General features: G+C 41.2%; 1 protein-coding gene across 8 annotated transcripts in view; it reads left to right on the top strand.

Moving 5' to 3' along the window:
• NTRK2 (neurotrophic receptor tyrosine kinase 2) overlaps positions 1-21,564 on the top strand; it is a 208,550-nt gene that overhangs the window by 19,829 nt on the left and 167,157 nt on the right. For all 8 annotated transcript variants that reach the window (XM_077344644.1, XM_077344643.1, XM_077344641.1 and 5 more), the window contains exons 3-6: positions 6,314-6,388; positions 8,330-8,401; positions 14,210-14,278; positions 17,006-17,163. In XM_077344644.1, coding sequence (XP_077200759.1) covers positions 6,314-6,388; positions 8,330-8,401; positions 14,210-14,278; positions 17,006-17,163 — 374 coding nt within the window. The remainder of the gene's footprint in view (positions 1-6,313; positions 6,389-8,329; positions 8,402-14,209; positions 14,279-17,005; positions 17,164-21,564) is intronic.

The following is a 21,564-nucleotide window of genomic DNA, read 5'->3' as shown; positions in this document are numbered from 1 at the left end:
GAAATTTAATCCACCCTCAATTGGAGATATTGTAGAGGAGCAGGAGGCACACTATGCATTTAGTGTGTATAGCTTGCAAATAGGTCCATTCTATACACATTTGAACTTGTGCCTGACATTTCCCCTGGCTTGATGTTAATCCTGTTGGAGTGTAGTGCAGGGGTAGTCAAACTGCGGCCCTCCAGATGTCCATGGACTACATTTCCCAAGAGCCCCCTGCCAGCATTTGCTGGCAGGGGGCTCTTGGGAATTGTAGTCCATGGACATCTGGAGGGCCGCAGTTTGACTACCCGTGGTGTAGTGCCACAGTGACACTGGTTCTGCTGGTTTTGCAAAAATGTCCCCCATCTTCACTTTCTACTAAGAGATTCTCTGCTGTGACATTCGTTCACTGGAAACAATGGAGGATGGGGCACTTTCCCTTGTGTGTGTGTGTGTGTGTTTGTAACTAAGTCCTTATCAATTCCATCCTTACTAAATATGGTGGGCAGTTAAAGGAGAATCAGCTGGTGATCTGTGGTGAGTTTGGTATCCTTAGCTTGCATAGGATCCTTCGTAAATACTCATAAACCTCCTGGCATTGTGCAGGAGAGTACTCACTCTTACTGGATGCTATGTGAGCAGAATGCCTTCCTAGCATTATTGTCTTTTCTAGAGGCTCTTCTCCTAATGTGGCCAAAGTATGATAGTCTCAGTTTAGTCATTCTAGCTTCTAGGGAGAGTTATTTGTCTTTTTGGTGGTGCATGGTATCCATAAAACTCTCCTTTAACTCCACGTTTCAAATTAATATACCTGTTGTCAGCATCCTTCTTTATCCAACTTTCACTCCCATACCCATGTGGAATACTGTGGCATGAATTAACTTGATTGGGGTTACTAGTGACACATCTTTACACTTAAGCATCTTTTCTTGCACCTTTATGGATGTCTTTGCCAGTCTCAGTCTCCTGATTTCTTGGTTGCAGTGTCCCATTTGGTTGATGATGGAACCAAGGAATAGGAAATCTCCAGCTTTTTCAGTGTCTTTTTTCCTCCCACAATTACCCTAAAATCTTGTTCACACACCCTGCTACCCAGAAGTGTATCTCCCATCCATATGCATGCTTCTCATTTTTATGATCCAGATGTAGAACTCTGTGCTTCTTGAATTTCGTCTTGTTCCCATTTGCCCACTTTTCCAGCATGTTCTGATCTCGTTGAACTCCATCTATGTGTTCTGCAGTGTTTGCTGATCCTCCCAGTTTGGTATCATCTGTAGATTTAATGAATAGTCCCTCCACCCCTTCATCCAGATCATTGATAAAAATGTTACAGGTACAGGACCCAGTACTGAGCACTGTGATACCCTTATTGCTCACCTCTCTCCAATCTGATGAAATACCACAGACAACTACTCTTTGGGTACAGTTTTCTAGCCAGTTCTGTGTCCACCTAACCATCAGAAAATCAAGTCTGTAGTCTTTTTAATTTTAAAAAGAACTTGGGGCTTTCAAAAACATTAGAAACAAACATTAATTTAAAAAAATTATAATTCTGATTTATCATCACAGATGACCTGGTTTTTTAAACAGACTTGAACATTCAATGTGAGAGCCCGTTCCCTGCCTTACTAGAGGCTCTCAGTAATGATGAGCAACAAGGTTTTTTATTCTAATAATCCATACTGTTGTTTCATTTGTTTTGCACTGGCCCTTAATGAGCACTAAAGGTTTAGATGAGTTTGCTTTTGATGGTCCTCAGGAGGGAACTTGTGCATAAACCTATGTTGTAATTTCTATTTTATTTTATATTTATTTTTATATTGCTTTTCTGTTTATATCCTGCTGTGCTGTTGCTGTTATATGATGCATCTGATATTTGCATCGCATGTGTCAAGTCTGCATGCATACACCAACACTAACTTACATTTAGACTGTTCAGGAAGCTACCACTGAAATTGAATTTGAGGTGTGTTCAGCAGGGGGGACATGGAATGAAGGGTGTGAGGGGAAAGTTTGATGCCTAGAAATTTCCTCTGGGATAATACCAACATGTAGGCAATACATCTGGGTGTAGATCTAATTTTGTAATGTAAAGATTTATTATGTTATCCCTCACCAGTTGACTTCGTTTCTCAGTTACTTTTAGTGTTCTAGAATTTAACATGTTAAAGGTAAATTTAAGAGCCTCTTGTGGAGCAGTGTGGTAAGGCAGACGTCTGAAAGCTCTGCCCATGAGGCTGGGAGTTCAATCCCAGCAGCCGGCTCAATGTTGACTCAGCTTTCCATCCTTCTGAGATCGGTAAAATGAGTACCCAGATTGCTGGGGGGTAAACGGTAATGACTGGGGAAGGCACTGGCAAACCACCCCATATTGAGTCTGCCATGAAAACGCTAGAGGGCGTCACCCCAAGGGTCAGACATGACCTGGTGCTTGCACAGGGGATACCTTTACCTTTACCTTAAAGGTAAATTTGGCCACTTTTCTCCTCTTCTTTGTTGGATGAATTGTTTATTGATTGTGGTCAGGCATTATCAAGAATTCTGTAATTTACGACAATTGCCTTTAAAATCTTTCTTTTAATTGCTGCTGATACTTTCCCTTATCTTAACACAGCCCGCGGGGCCGCGGGCGCCGCAGACTAAATAAAGCCGTAAGGGCTTAGGGGGAGGAGTTAGGGCGGGCTCTGTCCAGGATGAGGAAAGGTGCCAATTGGCCCCTTCCTCCGGATAGACGATTGGCCCGGCCGATTCCCACCCTGCTGACAAGGGAGCAACTGTGAGTTGCTCACAGTTGCTCCCTTGCCGGCGGCCTGACGCGGCGAGAAGCACGAAGTGCCTCTCGCTGCGTCAGGCCGCCGGCCAAGGGAGCCCCCTCCAGCCGCGCTGCGCACGACTGCCGGGGGCTCCCTTGCCTAGTGCCTGCTGTATTTTTATTACAGCGGGCTTGATTACTAGTTTCTGCTATAATTTTTAAAAACAAAATTGCAAATATAGAATGACCCTGACATTCCAGGATAGAATCCAAAGAGCAGAGCTGTTCAGTGAATTGTTCACATTTTTAGAATAGCAACTTGGACTTAACCTGTGGGCAGCTATTGTTGCTGTGGGGGATGCGTGTCAGCAGAAGAACACAGCATCAGGGCTCAGTAACCTGGTGGCAGCATTCCCCAAGTGGAGATGGCTGGCAGGTGCATGTTGGCCTGCGAAGAAGGCGGCGGGACTGGGACACTCACCTTTATAAGGGAGCGCCTGGTGGAGTTCTGTCTCTTCCCTGTGCAAGGCAACCATGGCGGCAATCCACCTACCCTCCCATAGTTAGGATTTTGTTGTTTTATTGTTGAGGGAATGTTTTACTAGATGCATATTGTTGTCACAGCTGGGGAGTTTAAACATGGGGAGGTTGGTTTGGGGGGATGGCCAAGTTTGCATGCTGGCTTCCCCAAGAGGTGGGGGCTCCCATAAGGGGCTGTGAGGATGTGGGCCAGAGGCACTCCACCAGGGGGTGAGAGGGTTGTCATTGGCTCACATTTCCGGGAATCTGAGGTACCCGACAAAGGCTGACATTCTGCGAGTTCCTCTAGTAGTCACCTGCCATGGGATAGTAGGCCTTTGAGATGCCTGGCGAGCCTGGCGGGCTCATTAAGAGAATTGGGACAGTCACCTGCTATCTGCTTCTGCCTTGTGGTTGGCTGGCCACAAGTGGGCAGATCTCCCCATGCTGTATCATGCTCATCTTTATACAGAGTTCCATCCAGTTGGGAGGCGCGAAGCCAAAGTTCTGACAGGTCCTGCCCACACAGCCCAGCCAGGGGCAATCTGGAGACATCGCTGCCAGTCTGCCCCCTGACCACTGCAGGGAGAGGAGGTCAGTAAGGCTGCCAAGGGGGATGAGAACGGAGGCTTGGACAGGCTGCACCAGCCCTTTTCGCACAAAGGCTGTCCTAATTGTCATGTCCAAATGTGACTTTGCCTCAGAACCCTGACAGAGCTGGCAGGAGGCTGGTGAGTGCGTTCCCTCTCCCCTCCCTTCAGGCCTGCTGGGAAGGAGCCTTTAACAGTCCCTGACTGAGAGGAGGGGGGTATTTCCAAGAGCAACGCAGGGGAGCCTGAGGGAATGGGTGTTGGCATTTCTTTTGAGGGGGGAACTTTCCCCTTCTGCCAAACAGTTGACTGACAGGGAGGCCACAGAAAAGCCCCTTCTCACTTAAAATACTGCTCTGGCCGGGGGTTAGACAAAGCCAAGCCATGTGTATTTCTTGTTTGCAACTCTCTGCAGATTTGAGGTCACTGCACAGCATTATTCTGCAGATGAAACTGGATGCTGTTGTGGAGGTTCTTTTGTCTCCTGTTTCATTTGCACAACAACCCTGTGCAGTAGGCCTCAAGTCTTTCATTTCAACAACAACCTGTGTGGGAGGCCTTAAATGTTTCTTCTCTACCACAACCCTGTCCAAAGTAGCCCTTCCTGCCTGGGGAGCTGATCTTTATACTCTGAAGATGAGCTGTAATTCCAGGAGCTTTCCAGGCCCCAACTGGAGATTGGCTACCCCTGGGTTGGAAATATTCCTGGAGGTGGGACTCCAAAATCGTACAATGCCTCAGAGTCCACCCTTCAAAGGAACCATTTTTGCCTGCAGTTGGGAGGGAGTGGTGCAGTGTGTCTCCCCTGGGCTATGGCCAGCCCTTACCAGCAACTGTTTGTATTCTGGTGTGCAGACAGACGGACCAGCATCAGTCCTGTGAGTCTGGAAAATGCAGGAAGATCTAAATAAATATTTACAGCTGGAACTGTAAATAGTGAACAACTAAATGGCTGGAGAGACATGGGAACTGAAATGACATTTTCAACCTTGGCCTGGCAGATAAAAAAACAGTATAAAAAACCTTACTAAGGTCAAGACTTCTGTGTACAGAGAGACTTCCTTTTAGGGCTGCCAGCTTCCATGTGAGGCTCTCTACCCCACCTCCCTCATGGGGAGTCTGCTATGGGGAGAGGAAGGAAAGACGATTGGAAAATGCTTTGAGACACCTGAGGCCTGCTGGGTCACTGTGGCCCATTCCCAGTTCTCTCAGACCTATCACAGCCCCACAGGTTGTCTATTGTGGGGAGACGAAGAGAAAAGGTGTTTGTAAACCGCTTTGAGATTCTTTTGGGCAGTAAACAACAGGGTACAAAAATCCAATTCTTCTTCTAGGGAGCAATCATGAAAGAAGCATGTGTGCACATAACATTTTATCAACAGTGAAAAAATGGAGACAGAAGGAACTGGGTGGACACCTGTGTACTGTGACTACCCCGTGTGTATTAGGGCAGGGGGACATTTTGGTGTCTGTGGCCTAATTTACACAAGAAGGGAAATGACGCAGAACTGGGAGGAATTGGTTGACATGTAATCTCCCCCTAAGAAGAGTGTCCAGTCTGATTTTCACTTCACATATCTAAAGACATGGCTCTGGAAAGCTCATCTATAACCACTATGCCACAATTTCCAAAGGTCAGTCCTCTCCCACACTCCACATTCCAAACCACAGGTTCTTGACACCCATCTCTCCACACCCATGCCCTCATTTGCCACCACGCCACCACAACCTCCCACACAACACACACATTCAACCCTTACAGTCTGGGCAACTCCTCCCCTTCCTCTTCCCACTGCCAAGCTAGAGCCTGTTGTATTCTTGGATACAACGGGCTTTGCCCCTAGTTCATAATAAAACTGTGGCTAAGTTTCGCCAAATATTGGGTGTCAAGAGTCCTTATTTACTATGTGAACAATATCCCCCTGCATAAGCAGATATTATTTAACATTGCTCACAATCACAATCACAATCCTAGTTTTTTAAAGTTAATTCTTTCAGAATAACAGTTAACAAATTTAATTTTGTAATTAGCATATATATATGAAACACTGATGGTTGAAGTACTTGTTGTACTAATAAAGTTAATGATTTAAAAATATATTGATAATTATTTGACCATATATGTCCATTGACCAAATCTTTTAAAACAAGAATTCAGAACAAGGGAATGGGGGGAATTTTGCCTGATTTCCTCCACCCTTATTGTAGCACTTTGTTATGTTGCATTGTGTTGTGTTTCTGAGGGTTTTCTGGGAATCCTAGCAGAGTTTTTTCAGGGTACCCAGAGGGCTGCTGGAGGAATGGGGAAATGGGGAAGATATACTAGTGTGAATTTCTGCTCTTTCATAGTAGAATCCAAACTGGGGGTAACTTTAAAAAATTTGAATCAGAAGGAATGGATACAATAACAGAGTAACATGGTTTATTGATCAGCCCTTCTCTCTTTGTTTTTTCTTCCACCTTGATATAGTTATATTGCAAACCAGCGGAAGCTAGAAAGCATCAATGAACAAGATGTTGGCCTTTATGTAGGATTAAAAAATCTGTGAGTATGTGGTTTAGTTATATATGGCGATTGTAGTTCATTTTGTATTTCTAACAATTCATATATTTTGTCATCCCATGCACAGTTTTACATGTGTTACTATTGTCGTACTTTTCAATAGAGGGAATGTAACTCTGCATGCAAAGGATGTATGCTGTTTATACACCCTCTCCTTTGAAAAAAGTGAGAGAATTTTCCTCTTAAAGACAAAAACACTCAATCCATTTGCACACTGATGTTCTTGAATACATATAGAATTAGGGTTAATATTGTTTAATAGCTACAAGGACCCACGAAGAAGGACCAGCCATGCAATTTCCCCAACTTGGATTCATCTCTCCTCCCCCACCTTATCTCAGTGTCTCTTAATTTCAATCCCCTTTTACTTTCTGCCCATCTACTGCCACTCCTTTTCTTCTTCTGTTCCCCTCCCCCCAAGCCAGCTTGACCAGCCAGTGACTCTCCCTTATTTCCATGTGTGCTGTAGGTTTTGTAATTTCAATGGAGCCTATTCAGATCAATAGCCATTTAGATATTCAGGCAGTTCCCATTGTTTCCAATGGATATGCCCCTGCTGAAACCACCCTGGGGCTTGACATGAGGAGTCATGCTTTACCCAACTTCATTTTAGAGTCAGCACTAAGCTATACCCAACTCCATTTCAGAGTCAGAATCTGATCATTGGGGACTGGAAGTGGTAAACAGCCAGCTGAGAGCTAAGCAACTGGTGCTGAATCTGGAGAAGTAGTGGATACTGTCAGGGTCCACCCAGAATGGGAGTTTCTTCCTTGCTCCAGAGTGGTATTATGTCATCCTTAGTCCACAACCCAGGGGTACACTTGGATCCGGCCTTATTTATTTATAGGTCTTTCCTGCTTGCCCCATAACTTTTGATCCCACTTTCTGACCTTACATTCCTACGCACTTTTCTTCCTCCACTGCTGCCCCAGGACTCTCCCATAAATGCATTTGTAGCTCCACTGATCCAGTATGTGTGTGTCTACGTGGCTGATACGTAGTGAGTCCACCCTGCTACCATGGGGAGGCATCTGGAACGAAGGGACTTCATGTCCTCATCCCCATACATCTTAGGGGTGTAGTCACTTGCTGTTTAACCCTTGAAGTGAATTTCTGCCAGAAGAAAAGTGGATGTCCCTCCTTCACTCTAGTTATCTTGCAAGAATGAGACTAAGCCTAACGTGAGACAGAAAGAGGCCAGGGCAGTGAGAGTTTTTCCTAGTCACTCACACTGCTGCCCATTCTCTTCTTTGGCAGTGGTTTGCCTGCTTCTTCCATGCCAGCTTCACCACTTCAGCAGCTCTGCTGGTCACCTCCCCAACTGCTCAGTCTCTTTGCTCCATTGCTTGACGGTTCACCCAGCTGCACACCTGGCCTTTTCAATGGCGGTGGCTACTCTTTTTCATCTGCCTACGGCTTTGTTTCCTCAGCTGTATGGGAGCTGCATAGGAGCAGACAGCACTATTGGTTTGAGGGCCATTTTTTTTTTTTTTTGCATTCTCAGATTTTTCAGCAAATGTGGGGTTTTCCCTCAGTTTGGAAAAAACTCTCACTGCTATCCATGTGGCCTCAATCAGGGGGATAAGTATTTGCAGATGAAACCTCCTCATGTGACTATGAGATACATGCATAATCTAATCTATTCTATAATACCTCAATAATTGGAAAAATGGATTAATGAACAAAAGTTCTTAGTATGTTTTCATAAAGTAGCATTAAGTTGTAGCTGACATGGCAAATCCATACGGTTTTGAAGGCAAGAGATTAAGCTGATATTGTTTGTCATTGCCTTCCTCTGCAAAGTCTTCCTTGGTGGCCTCTCATCCAGTACTGACTCTGCTTAGCTTCTAAGATCTGATGAGATCAGGCTACAGAATACTATTTCACATTGTCTTGACGTTTCTAACATTCATATTTTCACAGAACTGTGGTGGACTCGGGTTTGAAGTTTGTCTCACGCCAAGCTTTCCTGAAAAATACCAACTTGCAGTACATGTAAGTAAAACTTATTTATGATTTCAGAACTGACAGGGTTTTTTCATAGTTCATCCTCTTGAAGTGTGTATAGAAGTGGTTATTTGAAAAGGAAAGTAAGGAAATTTTAAGACTTATTCTGTTGCATATTGGAAAAATATTTATAAAAAGAAGTTACTTGTTAGGCTTGGACTGTTAAAGGTATTAGACAGTCCAAAGAAACCCAGTGTGGTATAGTAGTTAAGAAGGGTGGCCTCTAATCTGAAGAATCTGGTTTGATCTCCCACTCCTCCACATGCAGCTAGCTGGGTGACCTTGGACCAGTCACAGTTCTCTCTCAGAGCTCTCTTAGCCTTGCCTACCTCACAGGATGTCAGTTGTGGGGAGAGGAAGGGTAGGTGATTGCAGTCCACTTTGAGACTTCTTCAGGGAGTAAAATGTGGGATATAAAAAACCTCTTGTTCTCTTATTCAAAGACTAAAAAGTTATATAGTATTGATTTTCATACTTGTAACCTTAGGGGGAAGATTATTAGGTAGCACTATTTATTAATTAGTGCTTTGTATATTACATTTTTATCATTACATGCAGAATCCTAATGTATATATGTGACTTTAGTTTTACACTAAAAGATATAGTCAAGTTTCTGACAATGTTGATAGGAATGTACATTTGACTACATATTTATATATATTTCAAGAAAAGCAATGGCATGTAGATATTAAGTATTCATACCTGAATGTTGGTTCTGATGTGCAACCAATCTTGGCTAGTGGTTGCTAATTCAGAACGTGACAGCTCTTGTTTATTTTTAATTGAATTTGGTGATATGTTTGTTACACAAGTGCATGTGTCCTCACTTTCTGTTCACATATTTCAACAAACTGCTGCCTAACGTTTTCATAGAGAGTAAATCAGTTATCATGGAATAATATTAATTATATAGTCTTCACACATCTCTTTTTTATATATGTAGTAAATCAAGAAAAAGCTCTGTATTTTTCTTTTCAATCTTTGTGCATCATACTTATGGGCTGTTTGCCAGTATAAGGCACAAGCTTCTAAAACTAGCTCTTAGGTATGAAAATCCTTTCCCGTCAGAGAGACTGTTTTAAACAGCACATGAGAGCATGATGTTGTCTTATTTCTTTTTTGTTGATTTCATCTGCAGTAATATTTGGGAACACTCTTCAGAGACTCGTTTTCTGTGACTTGTTTTTTCTCCTGTAAAAAATAAAATACCCAGTGATTTATTTCCTCCTTTTCCTTCTCTTCATCTTTCTTATCTTTTCTATCCTCTCTTATAAGGAGAGAGGATAGAAAAGATAGGGTCCTTGTAGCTATTTTAAAATAGCTTTTCTGTCCTGACCTAATCCTATCCTTTGTGATTCTTTGGGGCCTGTGGCACAGAGGACAACTTTTACAGTGTCAGCAGTGCAGAGGAAAGTTATCATTGATTGATTGGTGGCTGTGAGTGATATGCCTCAGAGAACAGAGCACCAGCATCCAGTGTAACAGTTTGGCCAAACAGCAAAGTGCAACTGATTCACCAGTCTCTTAGCCATACTTCTGTTGTCCATTCAGCCTCTGAAGCTATGGATGATCAGTTGGAATTGACCATCCAGTGTTTAGTAGTAGTGCTGCTAAATTCCTCTTCTGATACTGGAGCCATTGCTACCGTGCTATTTAGTACTGAGTCAATGCAAATGAATCCATGGAAGCAGAATTGCCAATCCCAAGAATCCCAGGTGATTATATGACTGTGTCACCATGCATCCAACTCCTAGTTGTTGGATTTTTTTCTGAAGCCAGTTAGAAGACTCCATATAGGCTATTCTCTAATCATCGCATCCCAGTCTACTGCCAGTCACATCCATGTCCTGCAGTGATGCCTCTTCTAGGCATTCATCACCAGACCTCTGGAGCCTTGGTCTGTGAGTAGAAATTTTGCCCAGTATCTTGATAATGTCCTTCTTACTGAGCACAGAGTACAAAGATTTTTATTACAAAGACAGGGATCAGTCTCTGATGGCATCTGAAAGACACTGCTCACTTCTTCCTTCTCTGAGTGTTCAACAGCAGCACTCAGTGAGTTTTATCACATGAACATTCACATCAGTTGTCAGTATTGTTGGCTTGTCTCCTGCCTCTCACACCTGGCACTTAATCCTCCTTAAGAGCTGACACTACAGCCCTTATTCTTAACAGTGATGCAGGCTTCTCTGCCTGCATCAGTACCTGCTATTGCAACATTGGTATTAATGCTCGTGGAAGTTGTCGTAAAACCCAGCTGCCCACATTGTACCTGACTGTCCCTCGGAGTTGGAAATGCACCTCTTCTTCTTCCTTTCACTCTGAGGAGGAAGATCACAATATCTCAGAGACTGATTAGTTGGTCAAGGCTAGGGACTCCTCTCCAAGCCAATCAGTGACTGTGAGAAGCCAGCTTCCACAGCTCTGGTGAAACTTCTGCACCTTCAGGAAAGGAGAGAGAAAATTTGGTAGCATGATCAGCTGCATTGCCCCTGGAAGTATCCTGTATGACAAGCTAACAGTAATTATTATTCTGGGAACTTGGCACTTCACCAAGTAGTGTTGACACTAAGTAGTTCACAGTGGCTGGCTTTTCTGTTAGAGATTGGCTCCCCAAATGACCCAGGATTTTACTCTTGACATCTCACTGTCCTGGAAAAGTTGAAGATCTTCTTCCTATGCTTGTTCTCAGAGGGGTCAACACACTATGATAAAGTTTCCAGCTCCTTGAAATATTATTTTGGGGATCTGTGTGAAGAACAGTTATGGGGGTTGGTGGGCTTTAGTGAGGGTATACAAGGTGATGAAGCTGGCTCAATAGAGCTGTGCTTGTGTAAGAAGGAGGAACAGTTTCACACCCTCGTCCTTCATTATAATCTTCACTAACATAATTCTTCATGTGGGTTCCAAGACCCTGAGAATGATCTTACTGGGATTTGGAAGAAACTATCAAAAGAGAACTGAAAGGAGGAAAAACCCCTAAAGACACCTCCAAACAAGTCTTATCTGAGTAGTAAGACATTTTCAGTGCCTAGGTTAGAATTGCTTCATATTGATGTGTATAGTTTACTATTAATTATTATTGCCTTTTTTGCTGTGTCTAATTAGATGGTCTATCCTATGCTTCCTTAGGTCATTTAATGCATGGAGTTCGAAATACATTATTTAATGGTTGGTCAAGGAAAGGAGTAAAGAAACAAAGACATCTTTATACTTTAAAATAATAATAATAGTGTGTGTGTGTGTGTGTGTGTGTGTGTGTGTGTGTGTGTGTGTGTGTGTTGCCATCAAGTCACCTCTGACTTACGGGGTTTTCAAGGCAAGAGATATTCGGAGGTGGTTTGCCATTGCCTGCCTCTGTATCCTCCCCTGGTATTCCTTCGTGGTCTCCCATCCAAATAATAACCAGGTCCAACCATGTTTCACTTTCAAGAGCCCCCGGGGAGGGCGGTATATAAATATAATAAATATAAATATAATAATAAATAAAGATCTAATGACATTGAGCTAGCCTGGGCTATTCAGGTCAAGGCATGTATATGTCTATCAAATAACTTTTATTTGTCTTTCAAATCAAATAACTTCAGCTTAAAGAACTTCACCTTAAAGAAAGCCGGTGAATTGATGACCTCCAAAACATCCTATCAGCAGCCTTGCTTAGAAGAAGAAGAGTTGGTTCTTATATGCCGCTTTTCCCTACCTGAAGGAGGCTCAAAGTAGCTTACAGTCGCCTTCCCATTCCTCTCCCCACCCTGTGGGGTGGGTGAGGCTGAGAGAGCGCTGATATCACTGCCCGGTCAGAACAGTTTTATCAGTGCCGTGGCGAGCCCAAGGCCACCCAGCTGTCTCGATTAGTGTTATAACTGAATATCTCTGCATTGCATAAACATAATGGATGGACAAATGAGATTAAGTGCAGAGATAATCCCTTCAATGACTGAGGATAAAGTCCTAAGGTCCCTACTCTGGAGCAACATACTGATTAAGCAGTTTGAAGAATATATGTAAAGGCTCTGCAAGTTCATAACTTTTTCCATATAGTCCTATCCTTGAGGATGTTCTGGAGATACTGAGAAAAAAAGTGTGAACTTGCTCTTTATAATTAAAAAAAAACTAATATGGATGTCCTTTTTAGCATTCAGATTTTAAACATTTCTTCAACACAGTGGAAAACAATTTGACTTAACATATCAGTTTTTATATACTTCATTTTAGCAAATGTATTGTGCACGCAGAGAACAATGTAGATATGCATGTTTACGTGTGTGTGTGTGTGTGTGTGTAATAAAATGTATTCAGTTACATAGCAAATAAGATCCATTGTTGATGTACTGCATATTTTATGAAACCTTGAATTCTTTAAAATGGTTTCCCAACAATGGCCTAGTGTGTTATACTAGATTACTGAAATGAATTGATTTTATTGGGCTGAGTTTGATAGGCTTTATTTTTGAACATGCATCTTATATTTTAAAAGGCTGTCATTTATACAACATATTCTACTCTTTATGCTGGAAATGCAAACTCAGAACAATGATATAGTGAAGTGGTTTTGTAATCTGCCCATAGTGTAATCTCCTTTTTTTCTCATGATTGGGAACAAAGTTAGTTTAAACAAAGTTAAACTTCTGGAAGAATGCAAAAGAACAAGTACCATAGTCTCGCACTGTTTCCATATAACGGTACACAGTCTCATTGTGGAAGAAAAGTACATGTTTTTGCCCCACATACATTTATTTTTGCCCACTTTACCTCTGCTTTAGTGAAGGAATGCTTCCCATAGTGTGAATTTTGTTTAGAGTAAGAATGCCTCTAATCTTCAGTGTGATATAAGCACTAAACAATCATTGAATAATATAAATCAAAATCAACATAGTGCAAGGTTACATGAAATTGTTGAAAGTGCAATGCCCTTATACTTCACAAATTAAGTGGCAACAATTTTACATTCTAGATTTCCATTTCACAATTCTTCTGAGTTGATTAAAGTCCTCATGTAGGTGTCAGAAGTGACCTTGAGTAAGCTGTGAAATATGAATTCATCCGAGCAGATGCTGACTGGATCCTGGGCTTGTTATTCCTGTTTTGCAAGCGTCTTCTTCTTCCATCAGTAGACAAAGCTTGATATGTTACATGCATTCTGCCAAAACACAGTATACCACCAAACAGCATAGCTATCCACCTACAAATCAATGATTAAAATTAATAAGACCCTAAAATGGAAATATAGAATGTAAAATTGTTGGCACTTAATTTGTGATGCATATGGGCATTACACTTTGATCAGTTTAATGTAGCTCTGCACTGTGTTTTATTTTTGCTTGTATTCTGATCTTCAGTGTGGCAGAAGGCATTAAAGTCGAATGATTGCATTCTGCAGTTTTTCCTGTGATCTTTCATGTGAGTGCATATTGCACTATATTTTTTAAAGAATATCTTTACAAGATTTAAAAAATTGGCATATGATCAAGGTTGACTTTAATGAACGGTCAAAGAAGATATGAGAAATATGTATTTTGCTTATAAATAAATTGAGCATGTAGTCAACATTTGAGAAATTATTTTGAGTACTGTTTAATTTATCATTTTTCCACCTTACATGAATTGACCTGATATAAACTATGCATTGTGTTTGGTATTTATGTTTAATCTTGTCGTCAGAGGATTTGTGTCATTCCTATAGGTCAATAAATTCTAAAAGTCTGAAAGAAAGCTGGTAACTTTCCTGAGAACCAAGTAGGTTACTTTTTAATTTCAGTATATCTTATGTAATAATGAAATTTTGCTTTTTTATAGTAACTTCTCAAGAAACAAGCTATCAAGTTTGTCTAGAAAATCTTTCCATCACCTGAATTTGACTGATTTGTAAGTAAAAGGGAAGGTTGGTGGTTGTTGTAATTATTGATTTTCAGGAATTGGGATATATTAGAGGGAGCTTATTTAAAGTTTTATATCATAAAAGGTAAATTTTGCTTCACAGTAGTAAATTTTTACATAGGAATTTGGTTTAATTTCTTGCTGCCCCTCAGATAAATGTATACGAATTAATGTTTTCTTGCTTTAATTGCTTAACTGTAATGGCAACAAATTATTTTAATAACAGCATATATTTGAACTAATCTTTCTTATTTGGTAAACAGTTTTACTCTTGATTTTGAAAAAAAATCCAAAGAAAGAATATCATCCTTTTCGGTCCTGGCCCCAACCTGGTGGAATGAGCTCCCGGAAGAGCTGAGGGCCCTGCGGGAATTACCAGCATTCCGCAGGGCCTGTAAGACGGAGCTCTTCCGCCAGGCTTATAACTGAGGCCGGGCGGAAAGAAGATCAGCCCCCCCCACCTCACAAACTGGCGGTAGAGAGTGTCACCCCCCTCCTGTAGTTGAGGATGCAGAGACCAAATGAGCAGATTAAGCCATCGCTGTTGCCATTACTGTAAATTATCGGATCTTATTGTTATTTTATGGTTTTAGGGGACGGGGTTATGTAAGCCGCCTCGAGCCTTCAGGGGGGGGTGGGGTATAAATATAAATATAATAATAATCATCATCTTAGGTCTCCTTGATATACAGGATTAAACATCTGATAGACAAGAAGAAGGTTTTAGGCTAGTGAAATATTCCTTTGACTTTGGATAGAAACAAAAACGATTACGTATCCAATAGGAAGAATCCTATGTTTTTTCATAATTTCATTGAGGTAATACTTTTAATATCACAATTAAGAGAATGGCATTCAGTATTCATTGAGCAGCTGGATGGCAACAAATTTTTAATCTGATATCCATTATGGTAGAATTGCATTGATAATTTGAGAGCAACTTCACTTTGAAAAAAATGTGCCTACTTTCCTCTTACTAATTCAGTGTCTTGAAAATATTTTTATCCCATTGGTTTTGCTGATCATCTCTAGTAATTAAGATAATAATAAAATATCTATAATACTATTTAGATTCCAATGGGGGGCAGTCTATTACCCACCTCTTACCCCCATTTCCAGTGCTCCATATCGGTTCTGCCTTGCCACTTTGAAACTGATGAAAAAGTTTTTAAAAGACCGCTTTGAGAGTGGCTACGAAGCCTTGTGAGTGGGCAAGGAGGCTCCTTCTCACTTCTGTAGCCACTGGCTTAGATGCCTTTTAAAATATTTCCTTCTAACTGGCCTGACTGCATGGAGAAGCAGCACTAGAGATGTCGGAGGAGAAGATTCCTCTCAAGTAGCTGATCTTCAGCATTGCTTTTCCTTATACTTTTATCCTCCCCATTGCAGCAACACTATGTTTGGGATTTTCTTAACCTCCTGTGCCTTTTTAAACAAAGGATTAAGATTTTTCAGCATCTTGTCAGGTTCCCATGTTAGAAGAAAAATCTCTTTTCTTCCCACATGGGATCTGCTGATATAAGTACCTGCAGAGGCATCCACCCGAAGCAGCCAGAGCCGCCCTTCCCCCCTGTGCCGCAGCACTGGCTGCTTCGGGCTCGGGCCGCTCTATGGCCAAAGCACACAACCATACTACTTACATTGAGCTCTGACTTTCATGAAAATTTTAATTAGCACCTAATAGCTCTACATTACTTTCATGTTGATGGGTTTCTATAGCTTAGTTTTTTTTGTTCTTGGTTAGCATTCACAGAGATTCACAGTAGATTTTTTTCCTAAGTATTTTCAGCTGCTTGACCATAAAGGGGAGATAACAATCCCAGAAGACTGAAACATTTAACATTTATTTTAGAAAAAAATATGCTGTGAATCATATACTGTTGACACTCAGTTCAGCATTGAATAGAACTGAGTTTCTCTTGAGGCTGAGTTTTGGTTAGCACACTTTATGCTTAGCACCAAATGGAGTAAAGGGGAACCATATTCATTGTCCAGAACACTTTTCAGGAATAGTCGGATAAAAATATAATAGATGTCAGAATACTGGCAGAATGTATTCACTGGCATTGGTTCAATGTTCTGCAGGTGAACACTTGGCCATAGAGTTGACAAGCAATATTTAGTGGATGAGTTGGTTATATTAATCAATTTAACTCCTTTGATTTATTAAAAGGTGACCTTGATTAATTGTACTGCAGATTTTATTTGAAAAAGTTACTTATTTTCTACGTAAAGAGTTGTAAAAACTATGGATTAAAGGCACAATCAAAGAAAACACAGTTCCTCTTCTTTCTCACTGATAAAATAATATTTCCTCTGATGGTCCTTGCAGATATGTGCAGATAACCACCCTGTATTGAGTCTGCCATGAAAATCTAGAGGGCATCACCCCAAGGGTCAGACATGACCCGGTGCTTGCACAGGGGATACCTTTACCTTTACCATATATATTATACACATATATATACATATACAGATACATATACACAGAAATACTTTTATTCATTTTATGCATATGCAGATACCTAAGAATTGTTTAATCAATTAATTGACTAAATCACATTTGATTGCTAATATGCTAATATGCCTCTACTTTAGACACTCATGTTAAAGTTCTTGACTTGTGAACTGCTATGTTGGAAAAAAAGTGTTTTTGGTCACTTCTTATTCAAATTTTTTTGTAAAAGATTTCCTGTCATTTATCAAATGATGTAGGATTTTGGATGGCAATCCATTCAAGTGTTCCTGTGACATAATGTGGATCAAGATATTCCAAGATACCAAGATACCAAAAACAGAAAATATGGATTTTTACTGTGTTAATGACTACAACCAGAGGGTGTCTCTGATGGAGAAGCCAGTCCCAAACTGTGGTAAATTATTTTTAATATAGAATAATCAACAAAAATATTTGAAGTTATAAAATATTTGGGGTACAAGCCATATATGCCAGCACTTTTTTGTTTCCAGGGCTGATTCTGCACTTACTTTGTTTTTTTCATTGTTGATTCTGCAGAATTCAGATCGATTTGAATCCTGGTCTTCTTCCTTCCTCCAACCTCTTCCTGAATTAAAACAGAAAGCCTTCTGCACTTGATTGGGGAAGCTCAGTGGGGGAAAGGAGCAGTGGTCATGAAGTTGCTTTGCTTATTTTTCTTTTCCTGAACTAGTGAGCGTGGGGTATGTGTGTGTTGGGTGAAGTCCAGCACACCTAAGCCATTCAATATATTACAAAATCATTAATTCTAATAGAGTACTGGCAATAATCTAAAAACACAGCGCATCATTTCTTATGTGGTCACAATGAGTTCCTTATTTTGGAGGTCTTAATCAGCAAACCTAAGAGCCCATCAAGTCTCCATTAATTTTAATATAATTTGTATCGGAGCAGTTCTGGGTGCATCATCCTTTTATTTATAATCTGGGTTTAACCTGGTCAATGAAATACTTACTTGTTTGTAATTATATTCCACTTTCCCCTGTAGCACAGGGTGATTTACAGAGAACAGCAAATTACAGAAAAACATTAGATGAGTAATAGTATTAAAAAGTTTGATAACTGAATCAATAATTATAACATTGATCATAACTTTAACCTAATATAACATGTCCAGTGGTGATTTCAAGTGCAATTCCATAGAGTGAGTTTGTCTGGATATGAGGGTGGTTTAGGCCCAGTAGATGTTGACACTGGGCTTGCCCAATTGCCTATTTTGCATGCTCTGCGGAACTATGATAGCTTGGACAGGGACCTTTGGCTTATGTAATGCTTCAAAGGTATAGTACTTCATATAGGCCGCTTAGATCCCACGGAACTGTTAGAATTTTAAAGGCTCAAAAACTATATTCAGGATTTTTGTTCCAAGCCATTTTCTGAATATTTTTTTTCAGAATCTCTTACTAAATATTTCTATTTTGTTTAGTGAAATGTTGATGTAATGTGAGAATGCTAACTTAAGTGAAAGATATTGCTTTTCCTGTGTTGTATCTTTTATTTCTGCTATGTGCACAATGACAGTTGTTCATATCCTGTTCTTCTGTTATTGTATGCATTACAATGACTAAAAGTAATAATTTCATGTTGCGGGAATTTGAAAATTTCTTACATTCTACAAATTTTTGTTTAAAATGTATTATTTTGAAGATGATAGTCATCTTTCAGTATTTAATCAATAAATAACACCTGCCTATATTAATAAAATCATTATTTGCCTGAGCAAATAACTCAGTGATTTGTGGATTTATGTGCACAGTGTAGTCTCCACCATGTCCTCTTTGTAGCTTGTTTTATAGAGGTGGAAAGTTAATAATGCAGGTCTCAGTAAAACTGTCTAAGCTATCTGGTAGTTGCAAAAAAAATTGACCTTGTGGAATAGCCTAATATTTTGTAGGCTTTTGTTGGGTCTAGAACATTGTTTGATTTCCATGTCCTCCCTTTCTTGTTGTTGCAACGTATTTTTACTGTGTGGCTTCTAGACTTCGGTCTTCTCCTCCAGAGGTGGAAGACCTCTTCAGGTCTCTTTATCCATCCTTCACTTCAGGGTGGCAGAAATTTCCTTTCAGTTTCCTGTAGAGGGCATGCTACATTATTCCAGTTCTTTCCTGCTTCTGCCAAGGAGAGCAGCCTTTTTTCTTAGCTAGCATGCTTTTCTGACTCTACATTTCTCTTTCTACCTTAAACCCTCCCTTTCCTACATACTTACCTCCTTTGCCCTGTACTCCTTCCTTATCCCATCCCAGCCTTCCTTTTGGCACTTCTAGCACATGTATTTTTACTCAATCTCACCTTTTGCATGAGTGTGTCTGTGGAAACTTGCAGTGACTTGTACCTCCCTGCTAATATTTTAGCAAGAGTAGAGCCCTCAACGATGTCAAGGAGAGTCGATGAATTCCTACTGGAGGAGGATTTGACAGTACTGGTGGCAGTACCAGCTATGGCCATCCTGTGACTGGTCAGAGTGTGGTTTGAAAGTTGTGAGGAAAAGTGCACAAAAACTGTGGCCGCTCAGGTAGCCAGTTGCCATTTTTTACCTGAGGTGGGACCCTCCAGTGGCCATATTATCCATTTCTGGCTTACTAAAGTGCCCCGAAAACATCGGTTTAGCCTTGATAGAGGGGAAGCCCATTCTTTGGATAGAGAAGTTACACCACTAAACCTGACACTGAATTATTAACTGATGAAGAGATTCAAATGAGTAGCCATGGTGGTCTGAAGTAGCACAATAGAATTAGAGTCCAGTAGCACCTTTAAGACCAACAAAGATTTATTCCAGGCGTGAGCTTTCGAGTGCAAGCCCCCTTCGTCAGACTATGATCTTCTTACATGACAGGGAATATATAGCAAAAATCAGTTCTGTTACATCTGTGTCACAACCAAATACAGCCAATGATAATCCTTTGTCAAAACAGTCATTCAATCCCCTAGAATTCAGTGTACTTTACAAAGACCCATTATGTACGGCCGCCAAAATGGCGATTTCGGGTCACATGGAAAACGCGGAGGGGGAAGACGCGGAGCAAACTGCTTATGCACGGGACGGGATGCAATGGCGGCAAAACCCAGAGTAACCGATAATGCACACGGCGACCCCGGCGCCGCTTCTGGTTGCACCCTGGTCACCCGGAAGCTGCGCTTTCTTCCGCGTTTCGCTAATGTGGCTTTTTCGGCGGCATGCACCGAATCTGCAGCCGGTTGCAGCCAGCTCCGTGCGTTATCGGTGATTTTAGTTGCCGCCATTCCACCCCGAATGTGCGCTATTCCCCCCATGCATAATGGGCCAAATCGAAACCAAAATGCTGCTATCACCTCCCCATATGTTGCTTGCTCCATACAACTGTGAGAAATTCCTCCCAGGGAATTACTGGTCACTTCCCAAGGCCAGGGAGTCAAACTCAAAATTCAATTACAGTGCCATATCTTACAGTCATATTATCACAAATAAAATACATAGTGAGGAATATGGATACACAAGTTGAACAAGGTTAGCATGAATAGTGAGATAAAAAGCCTTTGTCTCTATTGAGTCCTGGGTATGTCATAGTATTGAGTTTTGTAATAACAGTCACATAATCCTAATTAAAATAAATTGTGAGGAATGTGGATACACAAGTTACATAAGGTTAGCATGCATAGTGAGATAAAAAAACCTTTGTCCTTGTTGAGTCCTGCGTATGTCAAAATATTGAGTGTTGTAATAAATTGCAAGAGCCTCTTGTGGCGCAGTGGTAAAGCAGTGACATGCTGTCTGAAGCTGTCTGCCCATGAGGCTGGGAGTTTGATCCCAGCAGCTGGCTCAAGGTTGACTCAGCTTTCCATCCTTCTGAGGTCGGTAAATTGAGTACCCAGCTTGCTGGGGGGGGGGGGGTAAATGGTAATGACTGGGGAAGGCACTGGCAAACCACCCCGTATTGAGTCTGCCATGAAAACGCTAGAGGGCGTCACCCCAAGGGTCAGACATGACCCGGTGCTTGCACAGGGGATACCTTTACCTTTAATAACTTGCATTTCTGCAATCTCCCTTTCTAGCCTGTTCTTGAAGTTTCTTTGTAACACAACAGGTACTTTTAGGTCCCTTATGTCCTGGAAGGTTGCAGTGTTCTCCTATAGGTTTTTCAGTCTTGTGGCTTTTGATGTCAGACTTGTGTCCATTAATTCTTTGGTGGAGGGTTTGACCAGTTTGCCCTATTTAGAGAACAGAGGGACATTGTTGGCACTTGATGGCATATACCAAGTTTGAAGATGAGTAGGTGTATAAGCTTTTGATGGTATAGGTGACGTTGTTAGGTCCAGTAATTGTGGTATTGGAGTGTATATGGCTGCAAAGTTGGCATCTGGGTTTGTTGCAAGATCTAGTGCCAGTGTCCATGCTCCCATTCGATGCTGCATTGTTGTGGGTGAGGAGTTGTTTGAGATTGGGGGGCTGACTGTGCAAAAGAAAAGGTTTACCCCCCAGTGCTTGGGAAAGAGAACTATCATTATCCAGTAGGGGTTGTAAATCACTGATGATGCGTTGTACTGTCTTGAGCTGAGAGCCGTATGTAACCAGTAGTGGTGTTCTGTTGTTTTCTCTTTTGGGTCTGTCTTCTAACAGGTTTTCTCTTGGTATCCTTCTGGCTACCAAGATGATTAACTGATGAAGAGTTAGAGGTCGATATGGAGCTGCCATAACCCTCTAGGAGGGTCTTTAAGTGAGAGGCGTATCATTTACTGTTAGAAAGAAATACTGCTTTAGATTTAAAGCAACCAGTGATGGAGGAAACTGAGGAGGCACCTA

The sequence above is a fragment of the Paroedura picta genome, chromosome 7, assembly GCF_049243985.1.
Source record: "Paroedura picta isolate Pp20150507F chromosome 7, Ppicta_v3.0, whole genome shotgun sequence".
In the NCBI taxonomy this organism is placed as follows: domain Eukaryota; kingdom Metazoa; phylum Chordata; class Lepidosauria; order Squamata; family Gekkonidae; genus Paroedura; species Paroedura picta.
This window is presented reverse-complemented; position numbering and strand designations above follow the sequence as displayed.